General features: G+C 44.2%; 1 protein-coding gene across 1 annotated transcript in view; it reads right to left on the bottom strand.

Annotated features, from left to right (window-relative positions):
- The window catches only part of LOC139746556 (adenylate cyclase type 6-like), a 1,154,491-nt gene that overhangs the window by 260,007 nt on the left and 869,817 nt on the right, over window positions 1–24,667 (bottom strand). Inside the window, 2 exon segments of the mRNA XM_071657911.1 lie at window positions 74–166; window positions 19,641–19,762. Of these exon segments, the coding sequence (XP_071514012.1) occupies window positions 74–166; window positions 19,641–19,762 (215 nt within the window).

Here is a 24,667-nt window from a genome sequence, read left to right as displayed (position 1 = left end):
AGACACGAAGGAAGGCAGAGACGTGGCAGAGGGCAAGCAGGTCTACAGTGAAATGGAGGATATATGGACTCACCTGGCGAAGAGCTCGCTGAGGAGACGAACCAGCTCCTCCGCCGTGCACTGGTCCGACAGCGTCGTGAAGCCACAGATGTCGGCGAAGAGGATGCTGCGGGGAAAGCACGGAGGTTAGCAAGTGTCGCAACGAGATAATGAGGAGGAGAGATCAGCGAGATTTAGCAGGTATTGTGGTGTTGGATGGGCGGGGAGGGTGGTCGGTGAGATTAGATGTTGTGACTGAGATGAAAACGTTGGTCAGTGAGATTAGTAGATGTTGCAGTGAGATGAGGATGAGTAATCAGTGAGATTGTTAGATGTTGCAATGAGATGAGGATGAGTAATGAGTGAGATTGTTAAATGTTGCAATGAGATGAGGATGAGTAATCAGTGATTTTGGTAGATCTCTAAATTTTGTTTTTATGTTAGCTGAGACACGGCACGGGCAGCTGAGGCCCTAATCAAGGCCATCCCATTGACTGTGGACCGACTGCCGCAACCAGGATTCGAACCTATGCGCCCGACCCTGGGCAGCCCGTGAATGTGCCATGATCAGTGACGCTAATACACCATTAAGATGAGAGGGAAGATGAACGAGAATAGTGAATGTCGCACCGAGATTAGAGAAATGAGTGGCATTATTAAATGATAGAGATTAAGATCAGCAAGATTAATAAATGTTGCAATTAGTTTAATAAATCAGTGAAATTAAATGCTGCAAAGGAGATTATAATGAAAACAGATCCTTCACTGAGCTAAGGATGGAAATCATACTGTAATAAAGTTTGTTTTGGTTCTTACTGATATATCATACACAAGGCAGCACTGTTATAAGTCCTCCATCAAAACATAATTGCAAAATATGTGGCCCTGTGCGCTCGGCTGCTGCTTCCCATAGTTTCTGTGTGGAGACTAACCACTCGAGGATGGGCCGTTATGATGCCTCTGTACTTCTTCTGTCTCCTCCTCCTCATACAACCCTCCCTGTCTTTAAGGATCAGATCTAAAAACACTCACGAAGCCATAAATGATTTCTGCTGTCTATTCTATGTATCTAATTATTACTTTCACCCGAGATGGCCTTCACTGGAGCATGTCCTTTATGTTCGTGCCATGTTGGTCACTGTAGAAAGAACTATGTAAACTTGTGGTCAGTTGTATTTTTCCACAGAACCAAGAAGGGGAAAAAAATCTACACATGCAAAGCAAATTTGTTCTCCAAGTGATATTGGGAGAACGAGACAGATGTCCATCACCTGTCAAAAATTACGAGCCCCTTGGGAACTCACTGTCAGGTCATGTGACAGAGGAACAAAGAAAGAAAAGGAGAGAGAGAGAGAGAGAGAGAGAGAGAGAGAGAGAGAGAGAGAGAGAGAGAAAGAGAAGAGAAAGAGAGAGAGAAAGAGAGAGAGAGAGAGAGAGAGAGAGAGAGAAGAGAGAGAGAGAGAGAGAGACAATCAGGGCTTGAACGAACATTTCTGGTTTTACTTGGCTTACGTTTCGGTAATTCCATATACCGTCATAAGAGCCCATAAAGAAAGAATAATACGCATGTAATATATACATCATGAGTTGCTGTCCAATATATAAAGTCTGAAATGTTCCTTGCCAAATATAGATATCATAAAAGCCCAACGTGAAATGAATAATTGAGAAAGAATATAGAAATATCTCTAATACCTAACAACCGTACCTTATCTATAATACTTAACAACCCTACCTTATCTATAATACTTAACAACCCTACCTTATCTATAATACTTAACAACCCTACCTTATCTTTAATACTTAACAACCCTACCTTATCTATAATACTTAACAACCCTACCTTATCTATAATGCTTAACAACCCTACCTTATCTATAATACCTAACAACCCTTCCTTATCTGAAATACATTAAAACATCACATATAAATTCAACACAGACACAATCTCCCAGTCGAAGTTACAATTTGACTGTTCTAAACTAAATTTCCTAACGTGAAAAAATACATTTACAACCAACAAGAAAGTTCTCCTTTAAACCTAATAAAACTCATCCCAAAGAGCAATAACTTTCTCGATACCTCACTGTTACTTATAGAAGGTTTATTCCTGTATGGCAAGGGTGGGGCTCTGTGGTGTTACCAGGTCGGTGTTTGATGACCTACTGGCCTGCATAGAAATGCTCGCTATCGACATTGGCTGGTCATTGTCGTGAGCGTGATTACGTATTGCTGCGAAGGGTGGTTTGGTAATTCGGCACGTCGTTCGTACTGACCGCCCTAAGTTTTACATGAATGCGCGTCGCTTCGTCTTGCCGATACGCAAAACATCACAGTTGTTGTGTTTATACTGGGAAACAATTGACGACTTCATTACGTATTGAAAACTAGTCGAATGTTTAACTTATCGGTGAAATCCACGTGATGATAATACAGTTCATTTCTTACGAAGTCCATAACCAGCTTTCTCAGTCAACAAGATGGAAAATATATTACCTCCTTAGGTAGAGTTGATGGTTTACTGATGGACATAAGTAATAATTAAGTGTTGTTTACAAACATACACATTACTGAAGTTTAAAGAAATACCGTTCTTGTGTAAGATATGTCACACTGATCTACATCAGTGTGAGATTAAAGATAATCAGATCATATACAAAATGTTCGTGTGGCCAGTCACCACCAAGTGGCGTTTTTATTCATTCGATCAGAATAAAATAAGTAAATTTCATGCACAGACGAGTAAATGTTGGTTTCCTATATACTGATACTGAGATGGAATTCCCACAATTACCTTTATATAAAGTAAGGGGGAGGGAATAATTTTTTCGTTTCCACTTATAATGCACACAATCATCATTGTTATGTTGGGACCTCAAGCAATTTAGAAATAGAGGTATATCGTCCGCAGACATAGAAATAGAAAAATTATCGTTATATATATATATATATATATATATATATATATATATATATATATATATATATATATATATATATAGATAGATAGATAGATAGATAGATATAGATATAGATATAGATATAGATATATATTTCTTTTCTTTCAAACTATTCGCCATTTCCCGTGTTAGCGAGGTAGCGTTAAGAACAGAGGACTGGGCCTTTGAGGGAATATCCTTACCTGGCCCCTGTCCTTTATAAAACTCCTTACCAGTCACCAACATCATGGTAACATACAAATGCGTCAGCTAATGTTGGACCCAGCGTCGTTGAACAAAAAGGAAATAATACGACAAAGTTTCCCTTAAACTGAGACTTATTTAACCTATGACCTGTGTTTGTGACGCTGAACAGGTTGTTAACACAGATATTGATGGTTTCCTCGACTGAGATGTGTGTACACAATGATTTTACGTCATACCTAACCATAATACAGCTACTGAAATACAGATTACAGTTCTCTTTTGCACACGAAAAAAAAAATGAATATCTCATTGCAAGTTTGTCGTTAGTTTGTGGTCAAACGATTGGAGCTAATTTAGCTAGACCGTCACTCTATGTGCCGATTGCAGAGAGCATACGCCTCAGGGAACAATCCTCCTTATGCACCTTTGGCAGACGGTACATAACGCCTGGCCTGGAGCTATGTAACTATGAACCCGTTTTATCGCCAAGAACACCACTCGCTTTTACATTCTTTAAGACTCTTTTAGTTTTATCTAATCAATAAAGTGTTAAAGGAATCTAAAAGCGAGAGGTGTTGTTGATGATGAAACGTGCTATTATCTTTGCCATGTAGCGACTGTTGCTCGTTGTTCACTGGCGCTAGATTTAGGCAAACGGATGGTGTCATGATGGGTTCATCACCAACTCCAACACTTGCTAAAGTATTTTGGAGTCACCATGAAGTTAGGTGGCTAGCGAAGTGTCCATCACATTCCATACCCTTGTTTGATAACTTTTTTTTTCATTCTATTTGCCATTTCCCGCATTAGCGAGGTAGCGTTAAGAACAGAGGACTGGGCCTTTGAGGGAATAGCTTCACCTGGCCCCCTTCTCTGTTCCTTATTTTGGAAAATTAAACTTATATATAGGCTAATACGTTTTTGATTTGTGTCTGCGGCGGATAAACGAAAATGCAAAAGAATACAGAGGAATTCAATCAGCAACAGACTATTGGAGTCCTTTCAAGGTTATTTGTGACACTGGAAGATTTCAGAAACTCACAGAATAGTGTGGTAAAGTCAGAGAGCACACGGATAACTCAAAGAGAATCAGCTGCGAATTGTCATTTTGACTATAGAGGCGCTAGTAATGATGATCGCGGACATGAAGCATAGCTATATCCTTTATCTTTCAATCACTTGAACTCCCAGCATAATAACAATGAATTTACCGAATAAGTGGGAAAAAGAAATGATACCCTCCCCTTCCTTCACAACATGAGCATACAGGAAACCAATATTTACTAATATTTGCACGAAAATTACATTTTTTTTATCTCGATCGAATGTAAACACAACTTTGTGGTGATCCTGGGCCACACGAACATTTTATATAGGTTCTGATTATCTTAAATGCTGCAATGAAGTAAACTCATTGGAAAATGTTTTACATAAGAACGGATTTCCTTCAAGCTTCATCAATGTGCATATTGATAAAGCACTAAACTAATTATTATGACCATTAAAACCATCAACTGTACCTTGAGATGCAATATATTTTCCAGACTGGTTCACTGGGTAGAGTAGTTAGACACTTCATAAGTAACTGACTGTATTATTACCAGAGTTTTACCCACAACTTAACATTACAGTAGTATTCTTACATCAGGAATTACAACCCTGTGTCACATTTCAAGTCTGAGGATATTATTCGTACGTAGTGCAATCGTCAATTGTCTACCAGTATAAATGGGACAACAGCTGTGATGCTCTGTATAGCGGCAAGACGAAGAGACACCTCAGGACGCGCATTCGCGAACAATATCGGCTGTCGGTATGAGCGAACTTGCCTGATTACCCAAGCCTTGTTCTCAGCAATACCTAACCACACTCATGACAGTGACCACATAATGTCGACAGTGAGCTACTCTGAGCTGGCCAGTAGCTCATCCAGGCCTAAGGATCTTTCTCATAAGTCGATGGCCGCAAAACCCAACGTACAACAAGCACATCAAACACCGACCTGTTGATTCTGGGATCCCCTCCTACCCTACAGGAAGTAACAAACTCCAAGTAACAATGAGGTATGGAGAGAGTTACTGCGTTTATATATAAGTTTCATTAGGTTTCAAGTAGAATCTTTTGTGTTTTAATTTTAAGACATTTAATTCAGAACTGTAGAATTTTGATATCGATGACGAAATATTGCCTGTGCTGTATATACAAAACTCATGTTTTAGTGCACTTTCAATGAGGAAGGATTGTTAACCATTGAATACTTTTCTGTATTCCTTCTCGATTATATTTATGGCGCTGGGCTTTCATGAAACATAATTCTCAAGGAACATTTTGGCCTTTATGGTTTGATTAGAAATTCATAATGTAGACATTATATGCATATCATTTTTACTTTATGGGTTCTGACGGTCATTATGATATTTACTTTCTGGGCTCTGACGATCATATATGTAATTACTTAAACGTAATACAATAAAACTAAAGATGTTCATCTCAGCCTTCGTCATTATTTTCCTATTACCACATCGTTTTCCAAGCAACAAACCCTTGATTTTATGTATATATATATATATATATATATATATATATATATATATATATATATATATATATATATATATATATATATATATTAATTTTGCTTTGTCGCTGTCTCCCGCGTTTGCGAGGTAGCGCAAGGAAACAGACGAAAGAAATGGCCCAACCCACCCCCATACACATGTATATACATACACGTCCACACACGCAAATATACATACCTATACTTCTCAATGTACACATATATATACACACACAGACACATACATATATACCCATGCACACAATTCACACTGTCTGCCTTTATTCATCCACATCGCCACCTCGCCACACATGGAATACCATCCCCCTCCCCCCTCATGTGTGCGAGGTAGCGCCAGGAAAAGACAACAAAGGCCCCATTCGTTCACACTCAGTCTCTAGCTGTCATGCAATAATGCCCGAAACCACAGCTCCCTTTCCACATCCAGGCCCCACACAACTTTCCATGGTTTACCCCAGACGCTTCACATGCCCTGCCTGATTCAATCCACTGACAGCACGTCAACCCCGGTATACCACATCGATCCAATTCACTCTATTCCTTGCCCGCCTTTCACCCTCCTGCATGTTAAGGCCCCGATCACTCAAAATCTTTTTCACTCCATCTTTCCACCTCCAATTTGGTCTCCCACTTCTCGTTACCTCCACCTCTGACACATATATCCTCTTGGTCAATCTTTCCTCACTCATTCTCTCCATATGCCCAAACCATTTCAAAACACCCTCTTCTGCTCTCTCAACCACGCTCTTTTTATTTCCACACATCTCTCTTACCCTTACGTTACTTACTCGATCAAACCACCTCACACCACACACACACACACATATATATATATATATATATATATATAGAGAGAGAGAGAGAGAGAGAGAGAGAGAGAGAGAGAGAGAGAGAGAGAGAGAGAGAGAGAGAGAGAGAGAGAGAGAGAAGAGAGAGGAATGGCAAGGCTCCTAACATTATTATGTTTAGACACACCATCACCATGATGGACTGTGAGTTGGACGAACGTGTGTCCCCCTCGGGAGGAGGGAAGGGTCGATCCTCCCTGTCTGACGGGGAAACTATACGAGTCGTGAGCCAAGAGCGAGGGACCAAGTTAGTGATGTTGGCTGGAAAGTTTGGACGCTGGAGAGTAGCAACTAAGACGGTTGGTCTCTTGCCTCAACATCATCACCACCACCACCACACCTTCCATCACCTGACGACTGGAGCCAGCCATAGCCCACTTTGTATAGTGCACCATTCTCAAGGTTTGTATATATATATATATATATATATATATATATATATATATATATATATATATATATATATATATATATATATATATATATATATATATATATATATATATATATATATATATATATATATATATATATATATATATATATATATATATTTTTTTTTTTTTTTCTTTTTGCTTTGTCGCTGTCTCCCGCGTTTGCGAGGTAGCGCAAGGAAACAGACGAAAGAAATGGTCCAACCCACCCCCATACACATGTATATACATACGTCCACACACGCAAATATATATACCTACACAGCTTTCCATGGTTTACCCCAGACGCTTCACATGCCCTGATTCAACCCACTGACAGCACGTCAACCCCGGTATACCACATCGATCCAATTCACTCTATTCCTTGCCTCTTCACCCTCCTGCATGTTCAGGCCCCGATCACACAAAATCTTTTTCACTCCATCTTCCCACCTCCAATTTGGTCTCCCACTTCTCCTCGTTCCCTCCACCTCCGACACATTTATCCTCTTGGTCAATCTTTCCTCACTCATTCTCTCCATGTGCCCAAACCATTTCAAAACACCCTCTTCTGCTCTCTCAACCACGCTCTTTTTATTTCCACACATCTCTCTTACCCTTACGTTACTTACTCGATCAAACCACCTCACACCACACATTGTCCTCAAACATCTCATTTCCAGCACATCCATCCTCCTGCGCACAACTCTATCCATAGCCCACGCCTCGCAACCATACAACATTGTTGGAACCACTATTCCTTCAAACATACCCATTTTTGCTTTCCGAGATAATGTTCTCGACTTCCACACATTCTTCAAGGCTCCCAAGATTTTCGACCCCTCCCCCACCCTATGATCCACTTCCGCTTCCATGGTTCCATCCGCTGCCAGATCCACTCCCAGATATCTAAAACACTTTACTTCCTCCAGTTTTTCTCCATTCAAACTTACCTCCCAATTGACTTGACCCTCAACCCTACTGTACCTAATTACCTTGCTCTTATTCACATTTACTCTTAACTTTCTTCTTTCACACACTTTACCAAACTCAGTCACCAGCTTCTGCAGTTTCTCACATGAATCAGCCACCAGCGCTGTATCATCAGCGAACAACAACTGACTCACTTCCCAAGCTCTCTCATCCCCAACAGACTTCATACTTGCCCATCTCTCCAAAACTCTTGCATTCACCTCCCTAACAACCCCATCCATAAACAAATTAAACAATCATGGAGACATCACACACCCCTGCCGCAAACCTACATTCACTGAGAACCAATCACTTTCCTCTCTTCCTACACGTACACATGCCTTACATCCTCGATAAAAACTTTTCACTGCTTCTAACAACTTGCCTCCCACACCATATATTCTTAATACCTTCCACAGAGCACCTCTATCCACTCTATCATATGCCTTCTCCAGATCCATAAATACTACATACAAATCCATTTGCTTTTCTAAGTATTTCTCACATACATTCTTCAAAGCAAACACCTGATCCACATATCCTCTACCACTTCTGAAACCACACTGCTCTTCCCCAATCTGATGCTCTGTACATGCCTTCACCCTCTCAATCAATACCCTCCCATATAATTTACCAGGAATACTCAACAAACTTATACCTCTGTAATTTGAGCACTCACTCTTATCCCCTTTGCCTTTGTACAATGGCACTATGCACGCATTCCGCCAATCCTCAGGCACCTCACCATGAGTCATACATACATTAAATAACCTTACCAACCAGTCAATAATACAGTCACCCCCTTTTTTAATAAATTCCACTGCAGTACCATCCAAACCTGCTGCCTTGCCGGCTTTCATCTTCCGCAAAGCTTTTACTACCTCTTCTCTGTTTACCAAATCATTTTCCCTAACCCTCTCACTTTGCACACCACCTCGACCAAAACACCCTATATCTGCCACTCTATCATCAAACACATTCAACATATGTGTATATATATATATATATATATATATATATATATATATATATATATATATATATATATATATATATATATATATATATATATATATATATATATATATATATATATATATATATATATATGTGTGTGTGTGTGCGTATGTATGTGTGTGTGTGTGTGTGTGTGTGTGTGTCACCACCATCTCATAAACCACTCTCCCATACAAAGTGCCAGGAATAATCAAAAGACTTTTACCACTGTAATCTGATTGTTCACTTTTGTCCTCCTTCTATTTACATAATGGCACTATACAGTCATTCCGCCAATCCTCAGGAACCTCACCACGAGTCATACATGCACTGAAAATACTAAGTAATCAACAACACAATCATCTCTCTGATGAAATTCTCTTCTCCTCTTCTTACTAACCACTTTCCATGACTCTCACTACGTATATCTCCCTGTTCAAAACATTCCATACCTGGCAGCCTATTATAGAATACATTTGACAGCCTTTCAAGATACTCATTCCATCTCCTCCTTCACCTCATTTCTGTTTGTTACCACTTTTGCACATATGCCTCCTTCACCGATGCTCCCATTTCTTTTCTTTCTCATTTCATACTATTGACCATCTTCTCCCTGAAGTTTGTTGATGCTTTCTAACCCAACTCTAATTACGTCTCTTTTCACTCCCTGCACCATTAGCCGCTTTCTCTTATACATTCCCTAATCACTTGCACGCCTTCCCTGCAGATAACACCTATACACAACTATTTCCTCTTTCACTACCAAGTTCACTTCCTCATCCCAGCACTCACTACCCTCTCTCACCAGCCCACCTCCCATCCTCTGCATGCTATACACTCCTCCCGCCCTTGTAAGCACTACTTCCCTAAATTACTAACGTTCCTCACCCACTCCCCTAGATTAATTTTATCTCACCTTTTGCCATTGTGTACCCGGTATCTCCTGGTATCTCTTCTCCAAATACCTTTATATAGCTCACTGACTTTCAATTCCCTCTTCCCACTCACATCATCCCCTCATTTTTCAAGCCTCTACAAACCTTCACTCTTGCTTGTACTTAACAAAGATCAGACATTCCATCAGCTGCCGCTCTCACCACACCCACATCCAGGAATCTCTCATTTGTACTCCCTATCAGTTAGAACATAAACAAATACATCGTCTTTTTTAAACCAGATATTTCCAATCACGATTTCTTTTACAGTACCCCAGCCCCCCCCCCCCCCCCCAAGCTGTTTACGCTTTCTATTTACCTCATATAATACGCCATACACACCTCACCAGCCACATTACTCACTCTCGCCTTCAGGTCATCCATAACCACAGCTCAGTTTCCTTGTAACAAAACTGCTGAGATATACGCAGCCTTCACCAACCTTCTCTCCACTATTAGTAACACTGGTATGTCGTATTACCAGACCCTCAGCTGTGTAACAGACACGAGACAAGAGGATAGATAACCCGAGGGTTGGTGTATTAGGTTAGTCTGCAGAAGGCTGTAAAACTGGTGCCCACCTTAGATTAACGATTGGTCTATACGTTTGAAATTTACCCTGGCGCTGTTCTACCGTGAGGCTAAAGCCATAAGAGGAATAGATTTACTCTGGTGACCAAAATCATTGTATGTTCCTTGTTGGGAGCGAGACAGAGCTTTTCCCTGGATGTCAGCTGCCATTCCTTTGTCCCAAGTGGCTGTCTTTTCTGATTCACCCACATATGGGCTGCTGGATTTCAGCCCACAAACAGAGAGCCTCTCCATCTCCCACACAACGTTTGACGACACCTTGACTCACACGAGTCGATCTCGGTAACCCTAGAATTTTCCTGCGGTGAGCGGTACGTGCAATTACTCTCTCTCTCTCTCTCTCTCTCTCTCTCTCTCTCTCTCTCTCTCTCTCTCTCTCTCTCTCTCTCTCTCTCTCTCTCTCTCTCTCTCTCTCTCTCTCTCTCTCTCTCTCTCTCTCTCTCTCTCTCGGCTCTGCGCCCACGTGCACACCTCGCTGTGTCATTTGGCAGACGCCTCACACACACACACACAACTCGTGAGGTATTAGCTTGATCACACTACTGCTGCATTTTGGCACTGCAAACGACAGACGGCAACAATTACCCAGGTATTCGTGAATTTTATTGGCACTGCATTGCATTCACGGACAGCTCAAAAGGGGGGAAGGGGGGGGGAGGCGAAGAGGGGGATGGGAATGGAGAGAACTTGCAATGTGACGAACGCATACACATGCCCCCTGTAGTTCAGGGACTGTGTTAACTCGACAAGTTAGGCGACAGTGTTTATTCGCCTAGCTAAGGGACCGTGATAATTCGATTAGGTAAGGGTCTGTGTTACTTCGCCAAGTGAAGGGACTGTGTTACTTCGTCAAGTGAAGGGACCTTGTTAATTCGCCAAGTGAAGGGACCACGCTGAATCGCAGAGGTAAAGTGACTGTGTTAATTCGCTAAGTAAAGGGACCGTGTTACTTCGTCAAGTGAAGGGACTGAGGTATTTCCTCAAGTGAGGGGACCGTGTTACTTCGTCAAGTGAAGGGACCGTGTTACTTCGTCAAGTGAAGGGACCGTGTTACTTCGTCAAGTGAAGGGACCTTGTTAATTCGCCAAGTGAAGTGACCGCGCTAATTCGCAGAGGGAAGGGACTGCGTTAATTCGCTAAGTAAAGGAACCATGTTACTTCGTCAAGTGAAGGGACTGTGGTATTTCGCCAAGTGAAGGGACCGTGTTACTTCGCCAAGTGAAGGGACTGAGGTATTTCAAGTGAAGGGACCGTGTTACTTGGTCAAGTGAAGGGACTGAGGTATTTCGCCAAGTGAAGGGACCGTGTTACTTCGTCAAGTGAAGGGACCGTGTTACTTCGTCAAGTGAAGGGACCGTGTTACTTCGTCAAGTTAAGGGACCTTGTTAATTCGCCAAGTGAAGGGACCGTGTTACTTCGTCAAGTGAAGGGACCGTGTTACTTCGTCAAGTGAAGAGACCGTGTTACTTCGTCAAGTTATGGGACCTTGTTACTTCGCCAAGTGAAGGGACCATGTTACTTCGCCAAGTGAAGGGACTGAGGTATTTCGTCAAGTGAGGGGACCGTGTTACTTCGTCAAGTGAAGGGACCGTGTTACTTCGTCAAGTTAAGGGACCTTGTTAATTCGCCAAGTGAAGGGATAGCGCTGATTCGCAGAGGGAAGGGACTGTGTTAATTCACTCAGTAAAGGGACCGTGTTACTTCGCCAAGTGAAGGGACTCTGGTATTTCGCCAAGTGAAGGGACCGTGTTACTTCGCCATGTGAAGGGACTGAGGTATTTCAAGTGAAGGGACCGTGTTACTTCGTCAAGTGAAGGGACCGTGTTACTTCGTCAAGTGAAGGGACCGTGTTACTTCGCCAAGTGAAGGGACCGTGTTACTTCGCCAAGTGAAGGGACCTTGTTAATTCGCCAAGTGAAGGGATAGCACTGATTCGCAGAGGTAAGGGACTGTGTTAATTCGCCAAGTAGAAATTACGATTAATGAACCTCGACCTCTCAGAATTTTTTAAGAATGAATAATTAAGGCGCCTTGACTGCCCCAGAACGTGAGAAAGATCTATATTGACAAGCCGATTTTCTTTCCTCATTCTACCTTCTACTATCTTTTTTTCCATTTTCTCGTATGTCTATCGCATTCAATCTTATACACCCACTGAAATTCTTGGGTATTGATCCTAAATACGTTACCCAGTCTGTGACCCATCATTCCACCTGTATGAAAATAACATGTAATTGCAAACATCGGTGATCTAGAACAAAAAAAAATTCATAACAGAAACAGAAGGAGACGTAGAAAGACAATGATAACTTTCCTCAGTCTTTCAGGGATCCCTGAACTATCGTCTAATGAGCAACAGTAACAGAACGAAACACTTGCCATGAGTGGAATTGTACTTCATAATGTTCCACTGCAAATAACAGATGAAGCAGAAGGAGCAAGAGAGAGAGAGAGAAAAAAAAAATGATTGCGTTCATTACCTCCTCGTGCCAGGCGGTGGGGGGTCGGCTGCATCCACCAACCGTGGCGACGAACACAACACACACACACACACACACACACCACCCAGCCACCCCTCCCCTCCCGATGTTATTTGAGGAACGTAATCAATATAAGAGAATTTCCAAATTGGCTTCATTCCGGCCGACACAAGATGCAGCGGGAGTGGGGTGATACTGGGGGAGGAGCGGGAGGGGGTTTGATGGGGGGTTTGGTGGTTGAAGAAGAAACGAAGGGAGAAAGAGAGAAAAAAAGATATGGCATGGTTGGTTTAGATGAAGCATTGGAAGTACCAGTCCCCGTGTACCACAATATTCACCACCTATCACAAAAGTCGTTAGTTCCTATCTACCACAATATACACCACCTTCCACAATATTCATCAGTCACCACCAACCACAATATTCACCAAATACCACAACATTCAGCAGCCCCCATTTACCACAATGCTCATTACCTACCACAATACTCAACTGTCACAACCTACGACAAAATTTAGAAGTCCCCATTAACAACAATATTCACCACCTACCACAATATTCACCAGTCACAACCTGCCACAATATTCACCAGTCACAACCTGCCACAATATTTACCAGTCACAACCTGCCACAATATTCACCAGTCACAACCTGCCACAATATTCACCAGTCACAACCTGCCACAATATTCACCAGTCACAACCTGCCACAATATTTACTAGTCCCTCTCAACAACAATATCCCCCACCTACCACAATATTCACCGGTCACCACTTACCACAATATTCAGGAATCACCACCAACCACCACCTCAGGTCTTGTACAACATCTGGTCATGTCTGCCTCCTTGCATTACTCATGGCTGGCCGATCCTGATTCCCTTGCCACTTGCCCTTTTGGACCGACATAGCTCTAGCCAGCAACTTGCCTTCATTCGTGCCGAAAGCATATGTTCCAAGAATCCTTAGTCTACAGAATGAAGCAAATGCCATCATACTGTAGCATACTGGAGGCTATTGTACAAAATGGTTGCCGGAATACTAAAGAATTTGCACAAAAGAGAACACGAGATTCGTATTTATCAAATGTTGTTGAAGAATAAGATGGATGCCGGCATAGTTTTCTTACTCCACACATCATCCTCTCGCCATGCATCATTGCCTCGGAGGGAGAGGGTTAAGGTTCTTACAATCCCAAACTCACGAGCCCACTCGAGAACGTCTCCAACTCTTGCTTCTCCGCACCACTTCACTACTCTCACCTTCTGCTTTCCCACACCCCAAGCAAGCCACCCTGAATACGATCTCCAGGTTCCTGGAACGCCCTGGGCCGTCCACCTCGGGGGCAAACATTTCTCTGGGACTCCTCGTCTCCTTCTTACAGACATGAGAACCCTCTTATTATTTGTATTTATTCTCAGATTCTCCTCCAGGACACATCACCACGCAGACTCTCCACTCTTTCCAACTCTTCTTCTGAATCAGCCGATGAAAAATGCCGTCCATAACCAGTGAAAAATGGAGCTTCCATTCCCTTGCCCTGGGGTTTAGTAGCGCCCACGAATTTTACACAGTTTCGTTCCAGATACCGCATACTGCCCTCTCTCAAGAACGAACAAACACATATGTGACAAGGCACAAGCAGGAACAACTTCTCCATGTACTTTCAGTATCCATAAACGTATGTATTGAATGCAGTTCAAAGCCTTCTCATGGCAGTATTCAAAAAAACCTTGTATTACAAAAGCACTTCCTAGATACTGAGCGTCATTTATTCCTGCTGCTCTAGAATCCATAACATCAAAGGCCAGATCTCCGTGCCAGACCCCACCACTGACGTGGACAATGAGTTATACAAGGCTTCATTGTTGTGTTAATAAACTGGGTAGTGTTGTCTGGCACGTCTCCAAACACTACGGCTCTGGCCTTAGTCCAGGAGAGGTGAAGCCCCACTGGCCTCACGTCCTTATTCAGGACCATAGAATTCAGCAGCAGGAGCATTAATAGTCCTACGACAATAACTTCATCTACAACAGAATCTACAATTCACTGGTAACAATATCACTAATTGTAGATGCTTCACACTGAATGATCTACAACGATCATTGAACAGCTCGATTAATAGTGTGGGAGTCAATACATCCTTGACTCACCTCAAAAGTTACCTAAAAAGAAGGTAACGCATCTCCTCCACAATGCTCAAGAACAGTTTTGAACGGCTCCCATGGAATCCTGATTTCCCCTGCATCCTCACGATATACTCAGGTATAGAGCATCTTGAGACAAAAAGATATAGAAGCGAAAACACTGCGAGTGGCTTCCGTCGCAGCTCATGAAGGCATCAACAAGAGCAAGATGTAGGAGAACTGCAAGATATTACTGTGGACGCTGTCTCACTAGCGTATGATCTTTGAGTCCACGACAGGAGGTGATGACCAGGGACTTCATTTGGCTTGCTGGCCACAGTTATACCATGACAGCTGAAGAGATGATGCTAGTTAGCTTTTCCTTTAAGTGAGAGGTAATCAAGTCCCTTTCCAGTTAACTGGAATGGTATGTGAGGCGAACACATACACCCTTAGATTACTCCATCACCATCGCACATTAGCTGCTCCCCGCTAATACCACTGATCTCCACTGCCTTCCCACCTACCACTAGAGCTACGTTCTCTCCTGACCCCTGGGGAGGATGGAAGAGCTTCATCAGTTGGTAGGTCGGCAGCCACTGTCTGTATACCCGGGGGTGCAGCCATATTCACTCCAGGGTTCTCCAGCTCAAGGTACTTAATTAGTGACTAACATAATACACCCGTCAGTTCGTGGGATGGAGGCAGTCTGAATCATCAAGTTAAGCCTGCAGGTGATTCACTTTGACAGTTCAGATCAAGGTTAGGTAAGGCAATATGGTTTCTCGCCTCTTCAGTAGTTCATCTTGCGTATCTTCCAGATTGGCTTCACCCATATACTTGTGGTCAGTGTGTTACCAGCACCAGGAGGCCTGGTAAGACGGTTCTCGAGTGAGAGAACGTGTATTTCTTGGGCCAAATCCGTTCTTCGCCTACGGTGAGCCTAATTGAGTTCCCAAGCTCCTTTGCAGTATTTTATAGCTCTGGAGTTGATGATATTCCATATTTCAACAGAGATTTTCGGCGTAAAATAAAAGAGAAATATTATCTAAAGATCTGACGCTATATTCTGAGAATATTCTTCATGCTTCTTCAGCACGTCAGGGTGCAGGGGAGGGGGATGAGGGTCTGTGAATAACATCCTTTAATTCAGGCGAATCTCTAGCGCGCCTCTTCAGGTCCGAGACGAAAGACCTGCGGTAGTGGTGGTGGGGGAGGGGGGCCATCTTCCCGCGCCAGGGACCCAGCCGTTCCTTTAAAGAAACCTCCGGCGAACAGTTAGGAAAATGTGATCGATTTCCTTTAGAGACAAATCCTGTATCGGAGTACCAAGTTTATCCATGCGAACCCAGTCGCCGACTTCGGAGCTCAAGGGATTCTCGGGCCGTGTAAGCCTATGTAAAGGTCCAGAAATAGAAGAGTATTGGTTCTCCTGGCGGCCAGAACAATGAGGACAGACACATGTCTCAGGGCCGAGTCTTTCAAAAAGTGGGAGGAAGGAGGAGGGTGTTTATGGTGTACCTCAGTGAAGCTGCCAGGAAGAATATGAGCATCTCTTACTGTTTGTGTTTTTGTGTGTGGGAGAGAGAGAGAGAGAGAGAGAGAGAGAGAGAGAGCACCTACCTTTCCATCTTCCTATCAGTATCTAAAACGAGTGGGGTCAACGCGTCGTGCTCACCACCTGTCTCACCCGATGAATAAGAAGACTATTATTTCCCTCTGCCACCATGACCATTACGAACGTGTCAGTCGTTGGGTCATCCGGGACTGACTCGAACCACGTACCAACATTCTCTTTTAGGTTTTTCTGTAGCAGTTCCCTGGTGGTGCAGTGAACAGTTCCTTTAGCTTTCTTGTAGGAATCTCATACATATTTCTCTGAAAGCTTTTCAATGTTCTTCATGGTATTCTTTCAAACTTCGCTCTTTTCTTTTACTTGTTGAGAGGCTATTTTTAGTCCCATGATATTGTCTCTTGTCCTTCCAAATTCGTTGCCATACGTGGCTTATCCTTAATCTCTCTCTCTCTCTCTCTCTCTCTCTCTCTCTCTCTCTCTCTCTCTCTCTCTCTCTCTCTCTCTCTCTCTCTCTCTCTCTCTCTCTCTCTCTCTCTCTCTCTCTCTCTCTCTCTCTCTCTCTCTCTCTCTCTCTCTCTCTCTCTCTCTCTCTCTCTCTCTCTCTCTCTCTCTCTCTCTCTCTCTCTCTCCTCCTTTTAAACTCCAAAGCTGTGAGATCTATCAGCTTCTCTTGATAATGCATACGTTCCAATCCCTTCTATTTTGTTTTTGAAGTGCATCGGGGTTCTATATAACTTATTTTCTTTTGTCTGGTTGATAACCAAGCGCCACAGCAGTATTCATTTTTGCTTCTCGTGTGGACGCAACATTTTCATCAATACTTGTTTGTCTCTTCTAGTGAATGTTCTCATAATCATACCACTCTTTGTTTGGCTGGGGAGTGCCATCTTGTCAATATGTTTTTTGAATTCTAGTCTGAGAGACAGAGAGAGAGAGACAGAGACAGAGACAGAGATAGGGACAGAGACAGAGACAGAGAGGAGCACAAATTGCAGGATATTTCCATTCAAAACATATCATCTCTTTGTCTACATGTTAAAGAAAAAGATGTTCTCACTACAGAAGTCAAGGCACATCCCAGGGATACAGAGACGACCACAAAGGCTCCAGAGACATAGAGTGTCTCTGCCACACAAGGTAGGTTGCACAGACCTCTTATTAATGTGGAGGTTACGCCATCAGCCGGGGGGCAGTACCCTGAGGGAGACAGCCCAACCTCCCCTACCTCAACATGTGTCATGACCAGCGGAACCAAGAGAGAACGAGGGCGTACCCACCCTGACTGGCTTGTCGATACCAGAGACTTCAGATTCTCTCAAGGCTCCGTTACGCTTGCTCCTTGCGTCCACGGCTCCGTTACGCTTGCTCCTTGCGTCCGCGGCTCCGTCACGCTTGCTCCTTGCGTCCACGGCTCCGTCACGCTTGCTCCTTGCGTCCACGGCTCCATCACGCTTGCTCCTTGCGTCCACGGCTCCGTCACGCTTGTTCCTTGCGTTTACGGCTCCGTCACCCATGTTCCTTGCGTCCACGGCTCCGTCGCCCATGTTCCTTGCGTCCACGGCTCCGTCACATCGGCAGTCTCCTGTCCACACTGTTCCGTCACACCAGTAGTCCACAGTGCTATGGTTCCGTCATACTAAGAGCCCCCCCTTTACAGCTCCGTAACAACAGTACCAAGCCCCCCCCCCCCCCGAATCCGTCACACTAGCTGTCCCCTAGATACCACGGCTCCATCACACCAGCTCGTCACGTCATATCTGAGACTCCTTGACTCCGTCACATCACCCCCTTACATCTGCGTCACATCAGCCTTCAGCCCTCCACCACCCCCACCTCAACTCCCATATCAGTCCCCACACTCTATAACACCGTCACACCAGCCCCCAGCACCTATGCCTCCATGACATCAGCAGTCCCCAGCCTCTACGACTCCGTCACATCAGTCCCCAGTCCCCAGGATCACGTCACACCGGCAGCTTCCACTTCCCATGGCTTCGCCGCATCACTCCGTACTGTCCTCCACGTCTCCGTCACACACCTCTCTCTCCCTGCCTTCCTACAGCCTATTTCGCAACAGTATTCTCCGACCCCCACAGCTCCGTCACACCAGTCTTCAGCCTCCATGACTCCGTCACACCAGCAGGTCCTACCCTCCCCCCACCTCCCACTCCAACGGCTCCGTCACACCAACAGTCCTTAGCCCCATTGCCTCGTCATAACAACAGTCCATCTCTCCAGCATCTCCCACACATCAACAGACCCCCAGCCCTCATGATTACGCAACACCAGCAGTCCCCCTACCTCAACGGCTCCGTCACACCAGGAGACCCCTGCCTTATCTTCCGTCACAAATCTAGGGCTCCGTCACACCAGCAGATCTCAACCCTCAGGTCTCCGTCACAACAGCCACCAGGACTCCCCCTGACATCAAAGGGGCGCCTCTCGTCACTTTACGAGCTAAGAATATCCCAGGCGCCCATCCGGATCTTATCGACCTCTGTATTAAAGATTCATCACCCACCACAATATTCCTGGCCTTCTACCAGCCATAATATTCTCTCCAGTTGTCATCTACCATAATATTCGTTGCCTTCTACCACCCCATGATGTTTTCTCAGCTGTCTTCTACCATAATATTCGTTGTCTTCTACCACACCATTGATATTCTCTCGAGCTGTCATCTACTAAAATATTCCTTGTCTTCCACCAGCCCACAATATTCCCTCCAGCTGTCATTTACCACAAACATTTCTCACACAACATTTCTTACCTTCTACCATCCCTCAATATGTTCACCATCACTCACCTACCACAATTGGCACCTAAATCTCCAATACTCACCAGTCATCACCTCCCCAAATATTCACCCATGAAAGAATATTCATTTACCACGATATTCACCCATGACAATATTCGGATGAGCTCGCCTACCACCACGTACCTGACATTCTCGTGTCTTTGGATGTAGATCTTGTGGAACATTGTGTCCTTCGGGGTCCCCGCGATATCAGACTTCATCTCCATAGCCACATGTCTCGGCAAGACGGAGAGCAGAAGGCGCTCCTGCGGGAGAAGGGGAAACGAGAGGTAACACTAATTAGATTCTTGGAGCTTTAAGGTGAGCTATTTCTATGTAAAATCATAGAGCTTTGGGGTCAGATATTGCTCTATATTGCATCTATAGCTTTGCCTGTCACTAATTACCATATTGTATTCGTAGTACTTTGGTAGATCTATCGCCTGCAAGATTTCTATAGCTTTGGGTCAGCTTTCCCCATTGATAGGATATTGGGTCAGCTGTCCCTATTTCTATAGCTTTAGTTGAACTGTCCCCATATCTACAGCTATGGGTCAGCTTTGGATAAGCTATCCCTATTTCTGGAGCTATGTGTTAGCTTTGGATGAGCTCCCCATATTTCTGGAGCTATGTGTTAGCTTTGGATGAGCTCCCCATATTTCTGGAGCTATGTGTTAGCTTTGGATGAGCTCCCCCTATTTCTGGAGCAATAGCTCAGCCTTGGATAAGCTATCCCTATTTCTGGAGCTATAGCTCAGTCTTGGATGATCTATCCCTATTTCTGGAGCTATGTCTCAGTTTGGAATAAGCTATCCCTATTTCTGAAGCTATGGCTCAACTTTGGATGATCTATCCCTATTTCTGGAATTATGGGTGAGGTATTCCTATTTCTATGGCATTGGATGAACTAACCCTCCATCTAGACCATCAGGTCAGCTATCTCCAACATAACTATCTAATCTGTTCCAAAGCTGGGACTCTGTTTAGGCCAGTGGCATCCAACTTGGCCGGTACCGCGCCACTAAATGGGCGTTTCTAAAATCAAAGTTGGACAGTAAACACTAGTGGGGCGTACGGCAGGGGGATGATAAACACTAGTGGGGAAGATGGCAGGGGGGGATGATAAACACTAGTGGGGAAGACGGCAGGGGGATGATAAACACTGGTGTGGCGGACGGCAGGGGGGGGATGATAAATATTAGTGGGGAAGATGGCAGGGGATGATAAATACTAGTGGGGAAGATGGCAGGGGATGATAAATACTAGTGGGGAAGATGGCAGGGGATGATAAATACTAGTGGGGAAGATGGCAGGGGATGATAAACACTAGTGGGGAAGATGGCAGGGGATGATAAATACTAGTGGGGAAGATGGCAGGGGATGATAATTACTAGTGGGGAAGATGGCAGGGGATGATAAATACTAGTGGGGAAGATGGCAGGGGATGATAAATACTAGTGGGGAAGATGGCAGGGGATGATAAACACTAGTGGGGAAGATGGCAGGGGATGATAAATACTAGTGGGGAAGATGGCAGGGGATGATAAATACTAGTGGGGAAGATGGCAGGGGATGATAAACACTGGTGGGGAAGAGGGCAGGGGGATGATAAACACTAGTGGGGAAGACGGCAGGGGGATGATAAACACTAGTGGGGAAGACGGCAGGGGGATGATAAACACTGGTGTGGCGGACGGCAGGGGGGGGATGATAAATATTAGTGGGGAAGATGGCAGGGGATGATAAATACTAGTGGGGAAGATGGCAGGGGATGATAAATACTAGTGGGGAAGATGGCAGGGGATGATAAATACTAATGGGGAAGATGGCAGGGGATGATAAACACTAGTGGGGAAGATGGCAGGGGATGATAAATACTAGTGGGGAAGATGGCAGGGGATGATAAACACTAGTGGGGAAGATGGCAGGGGATGATAAATACTAGTGGGGAAGATGGCAGGGGATGATAAACACTGGTGGGGAAGAGGGCAGGGGGATGATAAACACTAGTGGGGAAGACGGCAGGGGGATGATAAACACTAGTGGGGAAGATGGCAGGGGATGATAAACACTAGTGGGGAAGATGGCAGGGGATGATAAACACTAGTGGGGAAGACGGCAGGGGATGATAAACACTAGTGGGGAGGATGGCAGGGGATGATAAACACTAGTGGGGAAGACGGCAGGGGATGATAAACACTAGTGGGGAAGACGGCAGGGGATGATAAACACTAGTGGGGAAGATGGCAGGGGATGATAAATACTAGTGGGGAAGATGGCAGGGGATGATAAACACTAGTGGGGAAGATGGCAGGGGATGATAAACACTAGTGGGGAAGATGGCAGGGGATGATAAACACTCGTGGGGAAGATGGCAGGGGATGATAAATACTAGTGGGGAAGATGGCAGGGGATGATAAACACTAGTGGGGAAGATGGCAGGGGATGATAAACACTAGTGGGGAAGATGGCAGGGGATGATAAATACTAGTGGGGAAGATGGCAGGGGATGATAAACACTAGTGGGGAAGATGGCAGGGGATGATAAACACTAGTGGGGAAGATGGCAGGGGATGATAAACACTAGTGGGGAAGATGGCAGGGGATGATAAACACTAGTGGGAAGATGGCAGGGGATGATAAATACTAGTGGGGGAAGATGGCAGGGGATGATAAACACTAGTGGGGAAGATGGCAGGGGATGATAGATACTAGTGGGGAAGATGGCAGGGGATGATAAACACTAGTGGGGAAGATGGCAGGGGATGATAAACACTAGTGGGGAAGACGGCAGGGGATGATAAACACTAGTGGGGAAGATGGCAGGGGATGATAAACACTAGTGGGGAAGATGGCAGGGGATGATAAATACTAGTGGGGAAGATGGCAGGGGATGATAAACACTAGTGGGGAAGATGGCAGGGGATGATAAACACTAGTGGGGAAGACGGCAGGGGATGATAAACACTAGTGGGGAAGATGGCAGGGGATGATAAACACTAGTGGGGAAGACGGCAGGGGATGATAAACACTAGTGGGGAAGATGGCAGGGGATGATAAACACTAGTGGGGAAGATGGCAGGGGATGATAAACACTAGTGGGGAAGATGGCAGGGGGGAAGGTGCTGAGAAACACTGTGTTTGATTTGCAGTAAAAATAGAAATACAAAAACAATCAGAAAATATCAATTGTGGTTTCCAGACAACATCCATAAATTATTTGTTGCTTCATATTGTAAGAGGGGCATGAAGTTATATATATTTATTTTCTTCTTTTTCATACTCTTCGCCATTTCCCGCGTTAGCGAGGTAGCGTTAAGAACAGAAAACTGAGTCTTTGAGGGAATATCCTCACTTGGCCCCCTTCTCTGCTCCTTCTTTTGGAAAATCAAAAACGAGAGGGGGGGATTTCCAGCCCCCCCGTTCCCTCCCTCTTTTAGTCGCCTAGTACGACACGCAGGGAATACGTAGGAAGTATTCTTTCTCCCCTATCCCCAGATACGATATATAAAATGTGTAAAACTATTTGAGTTCCACCTCTTTTCTCGCCCCATTCTTGTGCTGTGGTACCACAAGTAGTTCATGGGGCTGTTAGAGGTTGGTGTTCGGTTAAGAGGTTGATTGCTCATTATGGAGAATCATATGATTAGGTTCATAGACAGAAAGCATTGTTGCTGCAATACTCATTACAATTTCTGTGAGGTAAGGCGTCATCAGCTGTCATTATCAACTCGAAGGGGTAGGTGCTGGGATTTCAAATAGTTAGAGGACCACTGTATTATTATTGGCAACATAGATGCATGGTTAGCGAACTCATGTTAACACGTTTTTCCAGGTGACTACATGCCAGCGGGTGTTTAACGCATTGAAAACGCCGGGACAACCTTCGATCAAGAGGACGTGATCCCCTTCAAGCGCGACGGCACGACCTTTGAACACTACTGTACCCTCCTTGAACACGACGGTTCGACCCCTAGAGCAAGACAATACATGATCATTAAGCAGTGTCGAACGACCCTTGAGTACAATGGTCTGGTCTCTGAGGGTAAGCCGTCATACCCAAGAATCATTTTACTGTGCTCGAAGGTTTGAATTGTAGAGATCAAGAATAAAGAAAAAATGGCTCTGGCTCCCCACAGAGCAGATAGAATTCATTTGCATACGATGTTTGAGTCTCATTGCCTATTCAACATGTTAGTCCATTTTCTTCTTCATTAACGGGGAACTGTCACAAGTGGAAATATACTCCAGTCTTAGCCATGTCTTTTGGAAAAGTAGGAGGACTACCTCGAACTGCTTGGGTGTCTGCAGAGCCACCTTGTGAAGGTTGGAAAGGTTATATGAAGAGAGGGAGACAAGAGAAGGATAAGATATTTCAACAAATTCGCTGTACTAGGACAGTTGAGATCATAACGACCAACTCCCATGTGGTTGGTCTACACACAGAAAACGTAGGAAGAAGTAGGCATATGTTTGCAGATCTTACGGGTTCGGACAAGTGAAGGCAGGTCGCGAGAGTTGTGACCGAAATGATACCTGTGAAGCAGAGAGAGACAGAGGAATAACATCATAGTGCATGGTAAGAGGCTGGTAGAGAGAGAGAGAGAGGTTTCAGCGCAAGAACTAATAAGGTAGAAGGTTTTGGATTCCACCCTGATTATAGACGAAATGAGAGACGAACCACTCTAGACGCGGGAGCAGCACTCAATACTGGAGCGTTTTAAAAATGGAACAACTTCTCGGAAAAGAAAAAGAAAAGCATCGCGACTCCTGTACAACACCTGGAGATTGTGAACAGTACATATTTCAAGATGTAGATAGTGAGGGATTTACAGGACACATTGCATGATATGTTATTGCATGGTTGAATCGTATTGTTTTTCATATTCAGTGGTAGGGAGGAAGTAGGATTTCGAAAGAAAAATTGGGTAGTAATCGCATCTGTGCACAGTTGAATTCAGTCACAACGCTGCACAACCAGTTGGAGATGCAACACAAGTCTGGATTAAAAAAAAAGGAACAATAAAGGAAAGGGAAAGCAAACCTGAAGAATGTTAAGTGGAATCGACATCATAAGAGTGAACAGCATCAGAGGTTGGAGGTAGAAAATTGTCTTTGAAGAGGCAAAAAGAGGGAAAGAAGGCAGTAGGACTGGTCATTGGGGAACACCA

Source organism: Panulirus ornatus, chromosome 65 (genome assembly GCF_036320965.1).
Source record: "Panulirus ornatus isolate Po-2019 chromosome 65, ASM3632096v1, whole genome shotgun sequence".
Classification (NCBI taxonomy): Eukaryota; Metazoa; Arthropoda; class Malacostraca; order Decapoda; family Palinuridae; genus Panulirus; species Panulirus ornatus.
This window is presented reverse-complemented; position numbering and strand designations above follow the sequence as displayed.